This window comes from Gnatocerus cornutus, chromosome 7 (assembly GCF_029298725.1).
Source record: "Gnatocerus cornutus isolate USDA-ARS CGAHR chromosome 7, icGnaCorn1.1, whole genome shotgun sequence".
Classification (NCBI taxonomy): domain Eukaryota; kingdom Metazoa; phylum Arthropoda; class Insecta; order Coleoptera; family Tenebrionidae; genus Gnatocerus; species Gnatocerus cornutus.
The window spans coordinates 12,975,402-12,994,506 of NC_142239.1; the positions used below are offsets into that span (position 1 = coordinate 12,975,402).

Genomic DNA, 19,105 nt, shown 5'->3' on the forward strand with positions numbered 1-19,105 from the left:
CCATACCAGCGGTAAGGCGTTGCTTTGGAAGGACTTTCATCCCCAAATGCCCCTTTCAATTTTTCAAGGCACCGTTCCTCCTTTATGCCAACTTTGAAGTCGTACAGGATCATCGCCCAGAAATGTTCTCTAGTCAGTTTCATTTTTATGACTGATTCGCGCTTCTATTATAGACTAAAGGGTTAGAGGGGGTGAGTGAAATTTTTGTGGTATAGTCACCACTAGTCGTCTGTTATTGTCATAAAAACAGATAACTTCCCACCCTTCTTGTTTCTTCTATTCTCCGTATTTTACCTCTAATATGAATTGCAATTTCTGTTTGGCGGAATTAAAAACTTAAATCAGAAAAACTGTTCAAAAGAAAATGTAATTCTTTTAATGTTTATTTATGCCCACAATAAAAGTCTCTATTTTGTTGTTTTACTTCTTGTTATTTAAGTTTATGTTGTTTGTTTTAATGCTTAAATGTATTCACTGTTTCCACTAACTTTTGCTTAACTTATAAAACTTTTTGAACATAACACATCCTTACGATGAAAAGAAATCATTTTACCCTAATCGAGAGATCATTTTACCTCTAGTTCATGGGTAAAATGATACTTCTGCAGTCTTGCACTTAATTCTTATTTTAATGAAAATGGTGCAAAATTTCGGATGCATTTTTAGGCGGACAATAAATCCAATTTAGACTCACAGTGGGTTTAATGTGAATTTGAGATTATTTTGGGTAAATCTAACAATGTGTATATTTTATATAGTGAAAAACCTCTTGCTAAAACATTGTGTTACCTTTTTATGCTAAAAGAGTTAAAGTATTTAATAGTAATTTGTAGTAATTAGTAGTAATTTGAAGAAAATTGAACAAATTATCGTTTTTTCTAAACCCTTGTAAAAATTTATGAAATGGATTTATTGAGTTTTGAAAAATAACTCCTCAGTTGTCAAAGCTCCTGCCCAAGTGGTAGATTTATCAATATACAAGTTTTGTAGCTATGGTGCTAAAGACCTTAGAGAGATCATTGTACCCCGGTCTCCTCTACGTTAAAGTACAGTACTTAGGTGCCCCTTGTCGCTTAATTAACTATTTAGGAGGAACTTTTGTCAGGTTCGCCGAATTTCAATCATTGTCCCTTAGCACTTTTTTTTAACTGTCAGATTGACGATTACACGACATATTTTACTCCAAGAAGTTGGTTTCCAATTGACTTTATCTTGAGAGTCCACAAAACCAACGAAATTGTCCGAAGAAAGCCACCAAAAAAGTGTCTTTGTTAAAATGACATTGATGAAGATCTGAATCAGTACACGTGCGCTTTAACTGTTAGTAACAAACGCAAACCTGGCGAAAAGAATGTAAAATACTCAGTCGTAACATTTTTGTGCAAGGTTATTTAAACTAAAAGTAAGTACAAGTTAACTTTTCAAACTTACCTCTTCACAAATTGTTCAATTCGCACCAGAAATTAATTACATTCCTACCAGACCAACTCATCGCTTATTGTTCTTTTAGAGCCCCAGAATCCGAAGAATGTTCTTATCTCTGCTGTTTTTGCATTTCGTGCAGTCTTCACTTACCCACTGCTGCACCAGCAGAGTGTTTTGCCACGGCGACTTGCTCCATACCGTCCAAATGGCTCGTCTCTTCCCAGACTCCAAAACGTTTGTTGATATGAAAATGATCCACAACGAACAAAAGATTCTTCAGAACTTCGACCTCTTGATCAACACTTACAGGAAGCCAACCCGGCGACAAATAAAAGACTTCCTGTTACAAAACTTCGAACAACGAAACGAGTTTGAAGCCTGGATGCCCCCGGACTATAAAAGCAACCCGGAGTTCCTCCAACGCGTCTCAAACGAGAAAATCCGGAGTTTTGCCCAACAGCTAGTGAACATCTGGCCGAGATTAGCCCGGAAGATGCGGCCTGAAGTGGTGAATTCCTCTGATTTGTACACAGTGTTACCGGTGGAGCACGGATTTATCGTACCTGGGGGGCGGTTTCGGGAGTTTTACTACTGGGACACGTATTGGGTCGTCGAAGGGTTGTTACTATGTGAAATGTACGAAACTGTTCGAGGAATTTTAGATAATTTCATTTCGTTGGTACGACGATTCGGGTTTGTACCTAATGGGTCACGAATTTACTACTTAGACCGCTCCCAACCGCCTCTTTTGACTCTCATGGTGGCGGCGTACATCGACGCTACGAACGATACAAAGTGGTTGAAAGACAATATCGCGTTCCTCGAACAAGAACTGTTTTTCTTCCTCAACAACAGAGTGACGGATGTGGTTAAAGATGGATTTCGGTACCACTTGGCGCATTACTCGTCTTCAGATGGCACTCCACGTCCGGAGTCGTATTATGAAGACGTGCGAACCGCCTCTACTCTCCAAGATAAGAAAACGTTGTACGCTAACTTGAAGAGCGCCGCCGAGAGCGGCTGGGATTTCTCTTCGCGATGGATAGTGGACGCGGATGGAGGTATCAACGCTAATTTAACCTTCATACAGACCAAGAGGATCATCCCGGTGGATTTAAACGCGTTTCTGTGTCAAGCCTTCAGGAAACTATCGAACTTCTTCGGGATTCTCAACAACCACAACCGCGCCGTTTTTTGGGCGAATAAAACCGACCTCTGGTTACGCAGCATCACTAAAGTTTTGTACAACGAAGACGACGGGATTTGGTACGACTGGGACAACGCACTAGGACAACAACGACGCCTTTTCTACCCCAGCAACTTCGCTCCTCTGTGGAGTGGCGCGTACAACCGCTCAAACTCCGAAGAAATCGGACGGAAAGCCGCCGCGTATCTTGTGAATTTAGGCATAATGGGGTACGAGGGTGGTGTTCCTACCTCGCTGATCCAGAGTGGGGAGCAATGGGACTTTCCCAATGCGTGGCCCCCTTTACAAGCCATTGTGATCTTCGGTCTGGATCAAACAGGAAGTGTTAATGCGCAGAGAATTGCCAGGAGATTAGCCGGGAAATGGTTAGAATCGAATATGATCAGTTTCTACACAAAGAATGTTATGTTTGAAAAGTACAGCGCACGGAAACTTGGAGAATCCGGACATGGAGGAGAGTATTCAGTGCAGAGTGGGTTCGGATGGACCAATGGGGTGTTGTTTCAGCTGATTAATCGGTTTTATACGAAGAAAAAGAGTTGATAAGAGCCCCAAATTTTGTTGTAATGTTTGAAATATATTTTATGTGTTTATTTGTGTTTTTATCTCACATATCGCGTCGAGTAAAAATACATACTAAAAACAAAGAAATACAAAAACTACTCAAAATCCTGACAGTGACGGCTCCCAAGTGTCAAAATTCGTGTTTCTGTGCGTCTAAAAATATGTGGACTGATGCTTGCCCCGGCTAAAATTCCATGTCTTCGTCATGTACTTCCTACTCGTACCTTTATTGCTAGCACAACTGGTCTCTTGTGACGTTGCAACATGTAAAAGTCCCATTTACTGCGAAGGAGAGCTCTTACGTATGGTCCAAATGTCCAGACTCTTCAAAGACTCGAAAACTTTCGTCGATATGAGTCTCATCCGAAGTCCCAAACACACTCTCAAGGATTTCAACAGGTTGCTGTCAAAAACCAAGAATCGACCATCCAAAGAAGAACTACTTAAATTTGTCCAAAAGCATTTTCAAGCTTCTTACAACGAGCTGGAAGCGTGGCATCCGCCAGACTTCCAAGAAAACCCGCCGTTTTTGCGAAACATTAAAGATCTTAGAGTTAGGAACATGGCAAAGAAGTTGTCGGAACGGTGGGCGATTTTGGGACGAAAGATCCGACCGGAAGTCTTGGTGAATGCAGAGAAGTACTCCATCATCCCGATACCCAACGGGTTTATTGTCCCAGGAGGGCGTTTCCGGGAAGTTTACTACTGGGACTCCTACTGGATTGTTAAAGGACTGTTGATTTGTAACATGATGACCACTGTTAAAGGAATGATCGAGAACATGTTCACCATGGTCCAGAACTATGGATTTATACCAAACGGTGGTAGAATTTACTATTTGGACAGATCTCAACCACCCATGCTCACCATGATGACGGACATATACATGGAAGCCACCAACGACATCCTCTGGTTACAAATCAACATCGACCACATCGAGGCGGAGCTGAACTACTGGCTCAACAACAAGCAAAAGACAATCTACATCAACAAAAACGGTCGGAAATACCGAATGTTCCGCTTCCACTCCAGCGCTGGGACTCCTCGTCCGGAATCTTACATAGAAGACGTCCACACCTCCTCCGGCCACAAAAGCAACGACGAGAAAGAAAGATTTTATTTGAACATTCGAACAGGGGCGGAAACCGGCTGGGACTTTTCAGCGCGGTGGTTTTTCGACCACCAAGGGGGCAACCGTGCTGAACTGTCCACTGTACAGCCCACACGAGTTGTACCGGTGGATCTCAACGCCTTTCTCTGCAAAGACTTTCTGATCATTCACAATTTCTATAAGAAGCTGCGGATGAACGTTAAAGCGCAATACTGGTTGCAACTACACGAGGAGCTAAAAGAAGCGATTAAAGAGGTTCTTTACAATGACAAAGAAGGAATCTGGTTTGATTACGACATCGAGCTGGGGATACAAAGACACCTCTTTTTCCCCAGTAACTTCGCGCCTTTGTGGACTCAAACCTACGAGCTCCAAAATAGCAAGACGTATGGGCGGAACGCCGTCGACTATTTGACGAAGAAGGGAATCCTTGAATACGAAGGAGGGATCCCGTCGTCTCTTTACGAAAGTGGGGAACAATGGGACTTGCCCAATGCGTGGCCCCCTTACCAGGCAATAGTTATTCTTGGTTTGGACATGTCGAACGATACCAGCGCACAAGAAACAGCCCATCAGTTGGCGCTTAAATGGATCCACTCTTTAATGCTGGTAGCTGAAGACACCCAACAGATGTTTGAGAAGTACAACGCGATGTTCAAGGGTGTGTATGGTGGTGGAGGAGAGTACGAAGTTCAGACGGGATTTGGATGGACCAATGGGGTCACGTTGGAGCTGATTGAGTACTTTTACATCTTAAAAGAACAAGACGACAAGTCTTAAATGGTGTCTGTAACGGACTTAATAAATTTAGTCGTTTGGATGTTGCTCGAATTTTATGACATCATTTATTAAAAATGAACGCTTTTTAAGCCTCTTTGGTACAAGATAAAACAAGGTGCAATAACGGTAGGCTATCAACCAGATTAAAAAATACAGAGCAATAATTTAATTATTAATCTAGTTGGCAGTGTCTGTCAACGTATGTCTTGATAACTGACATTCCCTAACATCTATGACTTATTTGACGTTTGAATGTAAAGCTCAGACATACGTTCACAGGATGTCAGCCGACTTGATAAATAATTAATTCATCATTCTGTCTCTAAAAGAAGACGTAAGATGATAAAATAAAAAAAGACTAACAGTTTTTACAGTTATCTTATAATTTACTACGCGTACCTTAGTCTCTTACTACCTATATACTGTTATTACATGCTCTTACAGAAACGTATTTACAGTTAAAGTAAAAAAATATAATACTGTAAAAAAATTTAGAGTTATTTGATAACAAAACAAAACGTGTGCTTCTTAACACAAGTGTGAACTTATCCCGTTCGTTTAAAAAGTTAACAGCCTCAATGCAACTCTAACTCTAAATTAGTAACAATAAAGCCAAGAGACAACTTTAAGGCGTCAATACTTTAGTTTCAGTCTGTGCAGAACTTTTCCTATTACTATTCTGTATCTTACTGCTATCCTTAGGAACCTCCCGCTCGTTTTCTATTTTAACTCCCTGACTTGACGCGTGACTACTAGACCTAGAATGGCTACCCCCCACAGGAGTCTGAACTTGTGGCGTTGGAGGACTTTTACCCCCAGGAGTAGAACTGTTCAATTGCATATGGTACTTGTAGATATTTTCAGTGGACTCGACGACTCCCTGCGTCAAATTCAGACTTCTACCTCTGACACCGCTTTCTTTGGTTTTCGGCGACCACCAATTGACGAACGTCCCGACTACTGGGACTTGTCGCAAGATGCCCTCTTGCCAGAGTCGTTCCTCGTTTTCCTTCTGGAGGTCGAGAGTCGCCGTTTCGATGCCTCGTTTGACGATTTCGCCCATCGAATCTAAAACTCTACGAAAGAAAATGAAGACACTCTTAATTTCCCCAACCTTGAATTCTCCTCGACGGATTGCCCGACTCTGATGACCAAATTCAACAACTCTTCAACGTCCGATTGTGGTGTCAACATCCCGAAACGCACACACATTAATCCATCCGCTCCTTCGCCTAACGAAAACGCCGAATCGGTGGATCTGAGCGAGTCCACCAGAGCCATGTTTAAATTGTTGAGCTCTTCCTTCGCTTGGTCGGTTAGAAGTTGCTCCCAGCCCTCAGGAGCGTATCGAACTCCTCCAAGACCCGCCCAGTCTGGAAGATCGACGATTTTCAACACTGGAGACTCGGAGACCAACTTCACGAAGGTTTCCTTGTGCTGGATCGTTGCCCTGAGGATCACCAACTGCTGTTCAAGACACTGCACGAACCCTTGGACTTCTTCAGTGGTGGGTTGTTGGCCTGTCATGTTTTCAAAAGGACAGAACCGGAGGACCACACCAACATTCTCCAGCTCGCAGATGTCGATGGGGACTTGAGGGGCGTCCAGTTGGAGGATCTGACCCAACCAGGAATTGAGCTTGTCATAGTAAGGAGGCACTTTTGTGAGAACTTCGTCTTCGTTGAGCTCGGGGGTGAATTGGAAGACTACGCAGCACGCGGTCGACTCGAACAACATCTGGAAATTTACAAGTTTAATTGAGTTGGTTACAAATTCGTGTCTTATCTCTGTTATTGTCTGGTTTCCTGGTTATCACTTACATTAATGTTCGCCGGTTTGGAAATGAGCTCCGAGACAGTGTAGCTGCCGCTCTCCCCACCGGGTTTCTGACTCTGCAAACAAAACAAATGAAATCCTGGAAGATGATGAGCGACCTTACCAAAACTCGCACGTGGCGGTAGCGATCCAACGCCGCCCACAGCCGCTCGCTCGAAAGAAAATCATCCCTTATCCTAGAATGCACCCCTTCTTTCCCGAGCCCCTGTAAAGCCGCCCAAAGCGGTAGCGCTAAAATGCGGCGACCCTGATGATCGTTATTCAACCCTGCGAGAAGTGGAAGGGTACTTTCTCTAGTCGCCCCCACTTGTTTATTGCGGTTAACATTAGAAGACGGCTCCCACAGCCTGTAAAGTGTCTGAACTTCTTAAGAAAGTACACGAAACTAGCTAAACGAGTTATAATTTAGTAATTCAAGGATACGACCATTGGGAGGCCTGCGATCCCAAGCCAGCTCCCCAAAGACAACGTGTAGCTGTCGGCCACTGGAGGTATCTAGAATCGCCGATATGAGAATAAGTGTGCTCGAATTAGTGGGGGCACTCACATGTCCGTTTTTCTGGTAGTTTGGTAAGGCGAGCGCCGCGAGACTGTGCCCCCGGAGATGTAGCCACGCGTCGTGGAGTCGACACAGTTCTTTGATTCTCGTGATGTTGTCGACATGGCCGGTGATTGGGGTGCCAGCGTCGGCGATGACGATTAAGGGGGCCCGGCCTGCGCTGACATCGTCAGATAACATTTTTTGTAAAGACGCGACATCCATGGTGTGTTGGGAACCTGGAAACTCGCCACTTGTAGTCGTGGTGGTAAAATCCAGGTCTTACCAAAATGGGTGTTGACAGGTACCGGCCTGACACAGGATAATGGTAGCCCTAGTTGTCTGCACAAGTGTTGGACTACCACTAAAGGACTCGCCACGCTACTGTAGATTGTCGGGAGTGATGAAGTGAGCGCCAGGGCCCCATCTTCTAGATATCTCGGGTATTTATAATGTAACATCATTCGGGTGACCCTGACTAGTCCCTCCAAGTGGTCGTCGTGGTAAAAAGACGACGAATCGAGAAAACTTCGAGGATAAAGGTAAAATAAGCGAGTGAAGAAGAGGGCTTACCCAAAAATCTGACTGATCCACCGGGTGGTGTCTGTGGTGAATCTAGTACTGAGTCTCTGCATAATAGGCCTTTCTAAGCCGCTGCAATACGCGGCGACACTGTGAGCCACCATAACAAGCTTAGAAACATTGTCCAAAGTGTGGAAACTCAAAGGCTCGCCGTCTTCATCTACACTAATAAGACCCTGTATAATTTGAATGATTTCTTCAGTGCGTTTCTGATCCAAACCCAGGAAGACTGTGGGTTGATTGTACGCCGCATCGGCTAAATTTATGCCTTCGACAACCTGTTCTAATCTACTGACGATTTCAGAAGCCTCAATTGCGATCTCCCCCAACTGATTCTAAAAAGCAATTTTTACAACTTCGCAGACTTGAAATACAATCAAACTCACGTTTTTCGTGGTGGAATTCGCCATAGTCGCTTTTGTTATGTCCACATTTACGGATTTTTCGTTTTTACTTGTGTTTTTCTCGTTCGGCGGAGAAGCCATCGTGGCAGGTGAGCACGAAATGTCAAAATTTACGCCGACGTACGTATCGTCTCCCTTCGTTTATTACCCTAAGATAAGATAAGAGAGAGACACGTAGAGTGTGTCCGTGATTGGCTCGCTCAAGGTACTTGATGAATGATCAGCTGATATCGGTGACGCCAACACAGAGACACTGCTCTGAAGATAGGCACGATGTGGTCTTCACTGTACGTCTTGGCTTTTGGTTCTCAGAAGAATCTCTTTAAATAAGAACTCAGAAGGTATTGTATATTTAGATTTTTATGCATAATATTAGTTCTGAAGATAGGTGTTTAATTTTTGTAGTGGCAACCGTGAACAAAATGGTGTCCAAGTTGCTGTATGAATTTGAACTTCTTTTTGCCGTTTCCAACATAAAAGTGTGGAGGCAAGAATTCGATTATGTTCCATTTCAATTTAGATCTTTAGAGGTAAGCAGGCTCAGTTATTGAACTACATTTAACTCTGATTATGTTCGCAGCAAAAGATGAGATTGAAGTGTCCTTTTCGCTAAAATCTAATAACTGCATCTTCCAAGAGATGAGACTTATTTTGAATTATTACTGTTGTTTGAAGAAATAAGTAGAAGCAGTATGAACCTTTTTATCATTAATCTGGGTAATTTCATATTTTTTTTTGTTAACCTTGAGGTTGGTTGTTTTGACGCTAACTTCTCTCTTTACAGTTCCTTGTGGATAATGCTGGTTTAAAAATTTCTATTGTTTTATGAAAATGCAATGTTCTACTGTTTCGTGGATGTAAAGAATGAGGCATTATAAATCAAGAAAAACTGTTTGGTATGTTTAAATTTACTCTTACATACTCCTCATTTATTTTGAATATCGGAGTTCAAGGTCATAATTTGTGACAGTCGTGGAGCTGTGCAACAAATTTAAGAGGATTTATGTATTGAAAAGAATCACGAACAGGTTTTTGGGTGTTCCAGCACTCGTTTATATTCAATTCAATGGATAAATCTTCTCAAATTTGACGTAGAGCTTCACAAGTTTCACAAATTATGACCTTGAAATGCGGTATTCAAAATAAATGAGTATTTTGTTTGGAAATTTTTATTGAAAATGTTACATTTCTAAACTCTCATCGTTTCTATGAACTGTTGCTTTTCACTTTTTTACTACTCTGGTAGAGTTAAAGTTATTAGAATATTTTATTTGCTATTACTTTCGTCTTGTTCTTGTTTTTGGTGGGTGTAACTAACTCCAGGATGTTCCGTTTTAGGTTTACAGTGAAGCACATCTCTACGAAATTTGAATTTCCCTCTGTGTTTCCACCGAAAATACTTGCTCGTGATTGGCTGGTTTGATTTTACGGAAATTGCAGGGTGCTTTGATTTTTGACATTTCAAATTTTGTTTGTTGGACATCGCAAGTTTTGATAAATTTGCTTTCAATTGGTGCTGTTGGGTAAAGTTTCCACTATTCTCGGTCGAAATTTGAGGAAAGGAGGTAGGTTAGATAATAGTGTTTGTAAAACAGCTTTTCAGTACCTTGTAGTTACAATTTCAGGTTTTCATAGGGGATGTGGAAATGTCTAGTGATCTGCTGCAACAAGAAGCGTATAGTTTTGGTTAATTTGATGAGAGTGTGGTAACAGGGCTTCACTTTAGCGTAAGAAATTGGTCATCAGTGCTGCACAAATGGAAAGTCCGTCAAGTTTTTCCACAAAGATTGAGTTTTAGGTTGTATTTATGGTGGAACTGAAAGAATTTTGTATTTTACCAATTGTCAATGCCAGAAAAGCACAAAATTGAAGAGAAAACATTGGGACATGGGCATAAACAAGTGGAAGTTTCTGAAAAACGAAAACTACTTCAAGCTTCTTCAAGTAATAGACATGATTTGATCTCTCCTCAAATGACTGTGAAGGAAATTTAAGGGTATGTTAATTAATAACTTGTGTGAGCCAATGTTTGAAGGTTCCACTCCATTTTTCAATTCTCTTATTTTTGTTTTGTCAAACTGGAGGGAGATTGTTCTTTGCGTTAAAGAGTAAAATTTGAATTTCCCTCCATTTCGTTCAAATTCCACTGGACTTGAAATAACCAAAAATACGCGAATCTGATTGGTTGAGTGAATAATGTGCTTTTGTGCCTACTTTTTAGACGTTTGCTAAATTGAACAACCTCTTGATTTCAGAGTACAAAACATTGGAAGTGGGGTTATAATTTCCTACAAAAGTTTTTTGGAAAATTGAAGAAGTTGGAAATGATTTCGATGTTGTTACGTGAGACGAAAAGAACAAATTTACCGTCATTTGAGACAGGGTAAGTTGTATTCATTGAGTAACCTGTCTTTAATATTTATTGCAGAAGAACATTTACAAAAACGCGATCACAAACCATTCACAAATGTGCGAAGTATTACTGAAAAGTATCAACGATTGAAACTAGCGAAATATTCTACTTTGTGGATTTTGGAGTGGCATCACAAATTGAAGAAAGGCAAGGTTAGAATGTTGGTATTCTTACTGTCCCTGATGATTTGAGTTTGGACAAAAGATTTAGCTTATTTTGGTCCTGGGCTTATCAGAGTACGATCGAATCTTCATCTTATCAATAGATAATTGTGATAGGGCGATCTAGGCGGTGCAAGACAAAAGTGAGAAAGAGTGAGGGGTGATCTTGGCAATAACAGAATATCTTGTCTGAACATTGCTTATGCTATGTAGCTTGATGGTGCCTCTAAAATTCTAAAACTTGATAGTAAAAAGGTGTGTACCAGCAAGTGCCAGATTTAGAGCTTCATGTAAAATCAAAGATCATGAATTTGACTGAAATCTTTGCATAATTTTTGATCATGATTAAAACAATGAATTTCACTATTCTTTATCTTACATACACTGCTAAATTGAAGGTGTTAACTCATTTTTAAATATTTTGAGAAAACGACGTTTTATGTTTGTGTTTAGAACTTTTTTCGTTTCAAAAATACTTTGTGTTAACAAAAAACATTTTTTTCTTAGGAGGTGTTAACTATTTCAATACCGTCTACTAAAGTAGAAAAAAATCTGGCAACGTTAACAGATTTTATGAAAAAAATGAGTTAAATGGCTTCAATTGTCTTATCTTGTCTCTATTTTGTCATCTTTTTATTTACATTAAAAGTACGATGTTTACATACATGTCTTGGGAATTGGCTGCTTTTGTTTAACACATTGACAGTAAAAATTGGCATTTGTAGATGAAGAGAATTGGACCAAGATAAAGTTCGGTCTTCAATGTTGCTGTGCAAATGGATGTCATGAGGTCTTGCAATCTCACTGCCTTTATTCGGTTGAAATTTGGAAGTAGGTAAGCTGAAAATTGTTTGCTTTCAAGTTTTCTCATAATAGTTTAGTTTTAGGTTGTATTTACAGTGAAAGTGGAAAAATTTTGTCATTTACCAGCCGCCAATACAAGGAAAAGCACAATTTGAAGAGAACATCAGCACATGGGCACAAACAAGCGCCAGTTTTTAGAAAAGGAAATCTACTTCAAGCTTCCAGTTGTCTTCCTCAAATGACCAAGAAAAAAATTTAAGGGTATGTTAATTAATAAGATTCTATAAACAAAGAGAACTTGTGTGAGCCGATATTTGAGCAAAGATTTACTCAACTTTTTTACTTTTTTAATTTCTTTCTTAATTTTTGTTTGACAAACTGGAGAAAAGATTGATTATTTATCTTTGCGTTAAATAGTCAAGTTTGAATTTCCCTCTCTTTCGTTCAGATTCCACTGGACTTAAAATGGACCAAAAATACTTGAATCTGATTGGTTGAATGAATAATGTGGTTTTGTGCCTACCGACAATTGTGCCTACTTTTTAGGCTCAAGAAGGCTTGCTAAATTTGCTTTTGCTTTCAGAAAGTGGGGTTATAATTCCATACAAAAATTTGAAGAAATTAGGAATGATCTTGATGTTGATACGTGAGACGAAAAGAACAAACTTACCGCCAACAGAAAAATAGGATCGGAGTAGGTAGTATTCATTAAGTAACCTGTCTTTAATTCATTTACTTAAAGATCATGTCTGAAAACTCGGTAGCAAAAAATCCAGAAATGTACGAAGTATTACTGAAAAGTGCCTATGACTGAAACTAGCGAAGTATTCTACTTTGTGGATTTTGGAGTGGTATTGCAAGTTGAGAAAAGACAAGGTTGGTATTCTTACTGTCCCTGATTTGATTTGATGTGGCTGATAGCTCTAAGTCAAGTCTCAAAACTTGATAGTAAAAAGATATACCAGCAAGTGCCAGATTTGGAGCTTTCTGTAAAATCTAACTAGAATCGTTAATTTGACTGAAATCTTTGAATTCTTTTTGACTGTGATTAAAATAATGAATTTCACCATTCTTTATATTACATGCACTGCTAAATTGAAGCCATTGGTGCAAGAAGTTGTAATTTATTCTTAAATATTTTCAGAAAACATTTTACGTTTGTGTTCAGAACTTTTTCAGTTTCAAAAGTACTTGGTGCTAACAAAACATATTTTCTTAGGAGGTTTCATTTATTTAATACCATCTACTAAAGTAGAAAAAAAGTCTGGCAACGTTAACTGATTTTATGAAAAGAAAGAGTTAACATCTTGCGCCAATGTGTGTTATCTTGTCTCCTATTTTGTCATTTTTTTATTTACATTAAGTATGATGTTTCATGTCTTGGGAATTGGCTGGTTTTGTTTAACACTTAAATAATCAATGATTAAATTTAAGGCACTGAATTTTGTCATTTCGTCACTGGTTGTTCATTTATTTTTACACAATTGTTCTGTTTTAGATTGTGTTTGTGGTGGAAGAGGAAAGAAACTAACTTGTAGTGAACAAAAAGTAGAAGTTTCAGGAATAGGTAAACTACTTCAAGCTTCTGGTTGAAAGACACATCATTTGTTTCCTCTTCAAATGAGGGTTAAGAAAATTTAAGGGTATGTTTATTAATAACTTCTGTGAGGTGATATTTGAACAAAAATTTAGTCAACTTCTCAATATTTTCAATTTTTAATTTTTGTTTGTCAAAATGAAAAAAGAATTGCGTCGAAAAGTAAAATTTGAATTTTCCTCCATTTTGTTCAAATGCCACTGGACTTAAAATGCACCAAAAATACTTGAATCTGATTGGTTGAGCAAATAATGTGTTTTTATGCCTACCAACAGTTGTGCCTACTTTTTAAGTGTAATTTTGCTGAATTTTAAACAAATCTGATTTCAGATTGAAAAACATTGAAAGTGGGATTACATGGATATGAAATAGAAATCATCAATGACAATTTCGTTATCAACTTCACAAAAATAGATCAAGAGTTAACCCAACATCGCTTGTGAGGTACGAGATATTCAACTTTGAGGATTTTGAAGTGGCATCATCACAAGTTGGGGAAAATCAGATGAGTGTTGTACTCTTGCTGTAAACGTTGTTCTACTTGGCCACATGTAAGAGAAATTTTTCCAAGGTAACAAAACTAGTAGAAAAGCTTCTCACTGGTTCTTTAGAAAACTTTCTCATCAGGGCTCATGTGAAATCAAGCGTTTTCTAGACAGACACAAGTTAATCGATTTTGTGACACATAAAAGAATCAAACTTGAAACAACTTCGTATGTTAGAAATACTTACTTGATTCTAAATTTTGGGACTGTTCATTCTGTTCTCTACTGTAAGGGCCCAATTTTATGTTGACTTGCGGCATTGTAAATGAGAGTAACCTTAGTAACCCCAATCAAACTGATGCTATCTTAGCAACTGCGTCAACGCAATTTTGCGCCACAGACTTGAAATCGGGCCCTAAATGTTTTGTTTTTATCTTAAATTAGTTTTTGGTCATTTTGCCTAAACTTTTCTTTAGTTTTGGTCACCTAAATTTTAATTTACTTTTAGCATTATTTAAGTTCTGCACAGGTTGTTTTTTTCATCTCGATTTAGTTATTTGAAGAATCTTTTTGCTGTTCAAACTGCGTTGTAATAAAATAAAAAAATATGTCCTGTACTAATTGATTACTTAAATAAACAAATTCTTTAACTTTGAATTTTTAAACGACACTTGTTTTCCTTTTTGTTCCGGCAATTTTGTAATCGAAATTTTTTTTGAGTCGGTTAGCTTTCTAGTGAAAAAAGGTTAATAACTAGTTGTCATTATTCTATTCCGCTTACTCAACAAAATTGTGGTAAAAATCTTAGCTAAATGGCTTAGCCAAGTTTCAAACCAAAAGTTTAGCCCTCTGGTGGCAAACACTATGAACTAAACAGTTCAGCATTATTCCGCAAGGTGGCGCTTACTCAACAAAATTGTGGTAAAAATCTTAACTAAATGGCTCAGCCAAGTTTCAAACCAAAAGTTTAGCCCTCTGGTGGCAAACACTGTGAACTAAACAGTTCAGCATTATTCCGCAAGGTGGCGCTTACTCAACAAAATTGTGGTAAAAATCTTAGCTAAATGGCTCAGCCAAGTTTCAAACCAAAAGTTTAGCCCTCTGGTGGCAAACACTTTGAACTAAACAGTTCAGCATTATTCCGCAAGGTGGCGCTTACTCAACAAAATTGTGGTAAAAATCTTAGCTAAATGGCTTAGCCAAGTTTCAAACCTTAACTTTTGCTTTCAAGTGAAATGAATAAAAAGCAAAACTCATTGATAAAAATTCAAAAATTTCGAAAAGTGTAAGTAACTATTATTATAAATAATCAACAATACAAAGGGTTATTCACTTTATTTACTAACAAAGTACATAACAAAATTATAATGAACACGATTTGAAGTAGAAAACGTTTTAAAGCTTCCAAGATTGTTTGTGGGCATAGAAACCAAGCTTTTTCCTAAATGCTACTCAAGATATCGCGTTCATTCCATCGTTAGCACTTGCGTGACCGTTGGTACGATTCTAGTTGTTTGCAAAAGCGCCTTGGGAACAATCATCTACAAAAAAATGAACTGAAGATTCAGTTTCCCAGATGAAAACTACTCACTCTTAAAGTCTTTATTCCTCCAGGGCTTAATTTTATTTCTCTGCTAGTTTGCTTCCTTTCACAGCATGATTTATCCCTCATTTGTGTTCTTCTTGGAAAAAAAGGTCTTCCCTGACTTGTTCCTTTCACTTCAGATAACAATTTCTTTCCTGAAACATATTTTAAATTTACATTCTGTATTGCTATAAAAACAAATATACAAAGCAAAACTCAACAATGTTAATGGCTTTGTTGCAATTTGTCACCATAATATGCAAATAATTACCAAAAGAATCTACCATTTTCTGCAGAGGTGATCCAGATAACATTCGCCTCACATAACGTCAAGATTTCAAATGTAAATTCTTAACAAAAGTGCCTCTAAACAGTTTTGTTCCCGTAAGTTAATGTAGAAATTTACAAGTCCGCTCCATTTCCAAGGTTCTCCAGTCTGAAAAAAAGAAAATTATTCAAATTTAGCAAAACAATCTGCGCCAAAAAAGTAGGCACAACTGTTGGTAGGCACAAAAACACATAATTTGCTCAACCAATCAGATTCAAGTATTTCTGACAATTCAAAGTCCAGTGGAAATTTGAAAAAAAAAGCGGGAGATTCAAAATTGACTAAACTAATGATTCTAATTAACACTTAGATAAGAAGTTGCCTGACAAACACAGCGAACACCTTGAAAACCCCTAATATTTTCCACCCTTTAAAGCAGTCTATCATGTGATTTTACCATTAAATAGAATTGCACAACAAAACTTTTCTGACGAACAGCTTCCGGTTTCTCGTCTGATACCAATTTTATCCCGAAATTATTTATCCAAGTGTCAACTACCATAATTAAATTACTAATTAGAACACTTCAGTCAAGTTGTGACTAAGCACACCAACAGATCTTGCATCTACCCATCTAATGGTTGGATAAGCACCTAGGACATCCAAAGGAAACTAAGAAACTTTTACCAGATCACAGATGGACAACAAGTGACAAAATTTGCTGCTTTAAATTTCAACACTGACAATAATTTTAAGGTAAATAAAAGCAAGCAACTCCAGAACATGTAAGTAACAAGATGGTATATAAATTAAGACCAGATGACACAATTTAGTAGTGGTTATTATAAGCTAATAAGTAAAAAAAAAGATGGTGAAATCAAGTATTTTACTTGTGGTCAAACAGAATTAAAAGATTTCAGTCAAATTCTTGTTCCTAGTTTGACTTTTCATGAACCTCAAAATGTTTTAGCTACTGATAGACCTACTACCAAATTTTGACATGTTAGAGCCATCAGCCACATCAAACAATACAGACAGCAAAAATCCCAAACACTCTAACCTTGTCTTTCCTCAACTTCATAATCCACAAATTAGACTATCTCGTTCCTTTCAAAGATTGGCACTTTTCACAGCACTTGGGAGATTTCAGAATGTTCAACGACCGCCTTTTCAGATTTGCTAATCTACAAATAAATTACTTGAAGACTCAGGTTACTCAATGAATACTACTTACTCTGATTCTACTAGGACATCTCATTTCTTTTAAAGGTTGAAACTTTGAAATAGCACTTTAGAGATTTCTGAATGTTCTGCGACGGCGTTTTCGGAAATGTTGACCTAAAAATAAATGACTTGAAGACGCAGTTGTACTGATTGAATACAACTTACACTGATTCGATTTCTCCAAAGGTGATCAATTCTTTGTTTTCGTCTCACGTAACAACGTCAAGATTCATATTCTAATTCCTTCAATTTTCCAATTTTCCAAAACAAAAGTGTCAATGATTTGTGTTTGAAATGACTTTTGTTCCATTCCTAGAAAGCTGATAATAAACTTAACAATGATGATTCTTATGTTTTGTTAGCACAAAGCACTTTTGAAGCTGAAAAAGTTCTGAACACAAACGCAAAACGTCGTTTTCTAAAAATAATTCAGAATAAATTAACACCTTCTTAGACCAATGGCTTCAATTTAGCAGTGCATGTGAGATGAAAATACTAAAATTCAATGTTTTAATCATAGCCAAAAAGAATTCAAAGATTTCAGTCAAATTCATGATTGATTTTAGATAAAGCTCCAAATCTAGAACTTGCTGGTACCCCTTTTTACTATCAAGCTTTGGGATTCTAGAGCTATCAACCAACTATCATCAGGGACAATAACAATACCAACACTCTAACCTTGTCTTTCTTCAACTTGCAATACCACTCCAAAATCCACAAAGTAGAATACTTCGCTAGTTTCAATCATTGGCACTTTTCAGTAAATACTTCGTACATTTCTGTTTTTTTTTTGCAACCGAGTTTTCAGGCATGATCTTTAAGTAAATGAATTAAAGACAGGTTACCTAATGAATACTACTTACTCCGATCCTATTTCTCTGTTGGCGGTAAGTTTGTTCTTTTCGTCTCACGGTAACAACATCGAGATCATTCCTAACTTCTTCAAATTTTTGTATGGAATTATAACCCCACTTTCTGAAAGCAAGAGCAAGCCTTCTTAAGCCTAAAAAGTAGGCACAATTGTCGGTAGGCACAAAAACACATTATTCATTCAACCAATCAGGTTCAAGTATTTTTGGTCCATTTCAAGTCCAGTGGAATCTGAACGAAAGAGAGGGAAATTCAAACTTGACTATTTAACGCAAAGATTAATAATCAATCTTTTCTCCAGTTTGACAAACAAAAATTAAGAGAGAAATCAAAAAAGTAAAAAAGTTGAGTACATCTTTGCTCAAATATCAGCTCCCACAAGTTCTCTTTGTTTATAAAATCTTTAACATACCCTTAAATTTTCTGCTTGGTCATTTGAGACAACTGGAAGCTTGAAGTAGTTTTCCTTTTCTAAAAACTGGCACTTGTTTGTGCCCATATTCTGATGTTCTCTTCAATATTGTGCTTTTCCTTGTATTGGCGACTGGTAAGACAAAATCCTTCCACTTCCACTGCAAATACAACCTAAACTATTTTGAGAAAACTTGAAAGCAAACAATTTTCAGCTTACCCATTTTCAAATTTCAACTGAATGATGCCAGCAAGATTGCAAGACCACACAATATCCATTTGAACAGCACCACTGATAACCAAGTGTATACAATCACACATCCATGCACTACATCTTTGTCAAATTTTCCCCTTTTCTTACCCTCAACTAATATCTATTACCACTCTTTTATTGAGTCAACCAAAGTTACGCTTCTTGTTGCAGATCACTAGATATACTTCACCAATGAAAACAACCTGGAAATGTGGGTATAAAGTACTAAAAAGCTGCATTACAAACAATGTTATCTAATCTACCTGATATTTGTAAATTTCAAATTCTTGTTCCTATTGATTTTACATAAAGCTCTAAATGTTGTGGCTGCTAGTAGACCTGTTTACTACCAGATTTTGACATTTCAGAGTAATCTGCTAACACTAACACCAACTATGTCTTTCCTCAACTCATAAAAACAGATTTCTGGATGTTCTGCGACCGTTTTTGAAAATTATGATCTATAAATAAATGAATTAACTACCAATTCTGGTTACCCAATAAATACTACCTGCTTACTCACTCTGATTCCATTTCTCTAAAGGTGGTAGACTTTTTTCTTTTTTTTTTCAAGTAACAAGGTCCAA

At 38.0% G+C, this 19,105-nt stretch overlaps 3 protein-coding genes and 4 long non-coding RNA genes across 17 annotated transcripts; 4 read left to right on the forward strand and 3 right to left on the reverse strand.

The window, feature by feature from the left end:
- The first annotated feature begins 1,003 nt into the window (after window positions 1-1,003).
- Window positions 1,004-3,179, forward strand: LOC148171137 (trehalase-like). The gene is made up of 2 exons (XM_088041129.1): window positions 1,004-1,402; window positions 1,511-3,179. The coding sequence occupies exon 2, from the start codon at window positions 1,529-1,531 to the stop codon at window positions 3,173-3,175; it is 1,647 nt and encodes a 548-aa protein (XP_087897255.1). The 5' UTR covers window positions 1,004-1,402; window positions 1,511-1,528; the 3' UTR covers window positions 3,176-3,179.
- Window positions 3,180-3,401: 222 nt separating this feature from the next.
- On the forward strand, window positions 3,402-5,138 carry LOC148171138 (trehalase-like). Its single transcript, XM_088040772.1, has one exon. The coding sequence runs from the start codon at window positions 3,402-3,404 to the stop codon at window positions 5,085-5,087; it is 1,686 nt and encodes a 561-aa protein (XP_087896898.1). The 3' UTR covers window positions 5,088-5,138.
- On the reverse strand, window positions 5,122-8,625 carry LOC148171139 (pyridoxal-dependent decarboxylase domain-containing protein 1). Its single transcript, XM_088040770.1, has 9 exons — window positions 8,430-8,625; window positions 8,035-8,378; window positions 7,748-7,989; window positions 7,471-7,700; window positions 7,347-7,418; window positions 7,027-7,281; window positions 6,908-6,979; window positions 6,202-6,824; window positions 5,122-6,163 (listed from the first exon to the last, which is right to left on the reverse strand). The coding sequence occupies exons 1-9, from the start codon at window positions 8,526-8,528 to the stop codon at window positions 5,713-5,715; spliced, it is 2,388 nt and encodes a 795-aa protein (XP_087896896.1). The 5' UTR covers window positions 8,529-8,625; the 3' UTR covers window positions 5,122-5,712.
- Window positions 8,626-10,082: 1,457 nt separating this feature from the next.
- LOC148171140 (uncharacterized) lies at window positions 10,083-12,498 on the forward strand. Of its 4 annotated transcripts, none has more exons than XR_015770341.1 (7): window positions 10,083-10,174; window positions 10,234-10,443; window positions 10,703-10,830; window positions 10,876-11,012; window positions 11,747-11,852; window positions 11,903-12,086; window positions 12,409-12,498. It is a non-coding gene; the product is annotated as an uncharacterized LOC148171140 (long non-coding RNA). The 4 variants fall into 4 exon arrangements; XR_015770342.1 differs by having other exon boundaries at window positions 10,086-10,174; window positions 10,246-10,443; window positions 10,876-11,276; XR_015770340.1 differs by having other exon boundaries at window positions 10,086-10,174; window positions 10,246-10,443.
- LOC148171141 (uncharacterized) lies at window positions 12,427-13,982 on the forward strand. Its single transcript, XR_015770344.1, has 4 exons — window positions 12,427-12,519; window positions 12,568-12,701; window positions 13,324-13,468; window positions 13,753-13,982. It is a non-coding gene; the product is annotated as an uncharacterized LOC148171141 (long non-coding RNA).
- A 1,244-nt stretch (window positions 13,983-15,226) lies between these two features.
- Window positions 15,227-17,780, reverse strand: LOC148171142 (uncharacterized). Of its 5 annotated transcripts, none has more exons than XR_015770445.1 (7): window positions 17,663-17,779; window positions 17,150-17,296; window positions 16,995-17,098; window positions 16,821-16,944; window positions 15,764-15,928; window positions 15,499-15,647; window positions 15,227-15,448 (listed from the first exon to the last, which is right to left on the reverse strand). It is a non-coding gene; the product is annotated as an uncharacterized LOC148171142 (long non-coding RNA). The 5 variants fall into 5 exon arrangements; XR_015770444.1 differs by having other exon boundaries at window positions 17,150-17,304; XR_015770443.1 differs by having other exon boundaries at window positions 17,150-17,479.
- Window positions 17,780-19,082, reverse strand: LOC148171143 (uncharacterized). 4 transcript variants are annotated; one of them, XR_015770448.1, is made up of 4 exons: window positions 19,030-19,082; window positions 18,486-18,979; window positions 18,267-18,439; window positions 17,780-17,987 (listed from the first exon to the last, which is right to left on the reverse strand). It is a non-coding gene; the product is annotated as an uncharacterized LOC148171143 (long non-coding RNA). The 4 variants fall into 4 exon arrangements; XR_015770450.1 differs by having other exon boundaries at window positions 17,787-17,959; window positions 18,486-18,953; XR_015770447.1 differs by having other exon boundaries at window positions 17,787-17,959.
- Window positions 19,083-19,105: the final 23 nt, after the last annotated feature.

What these genes read in the sequence shown, in the direction of transcription:
- LOC148171137 (XM_088041129.1), top strand. Translation starts at nt 1,529, where the DNA reads ATGTTCTTATCTCTGCTGTTTTTGCATTTCGTGCAGTCTTCACTTACC.
- LOC148171138 (XM_088040772.1), top strand. Translation starts at nt 3,402, where the DNA reads ATGTACTTCCTACTCGTACCTTTATTGCTAGCACAACTGGTCTCTTGT.
- LOC148171139 (XM_088040770.1), bottom strand. Translation starts at nt 8,528, where the DNA reads ATGGCTTCTCCGCCGAACGAGAAAAACACAAGTAAAAACGAAAAATCC. An exon ending in TGGATCAGTCAGATTTTTGG is followed by an intron (nt 7,990 to 8,034) that starts GTAAGCCCTCTT and finishes TTATCCTCGAAG; the next exon opens with TTTTCTCGATTCGTCGTCTT. An exon ending in ACTACCAGAAAAACGGACAT is followed by an intron (nt 7,419 to 7,470) that starts GTGAGTGCCCCC and finishes CGGCGATTCTAG; the next exon opens with ATACCTCCAGTGGCCGACAG.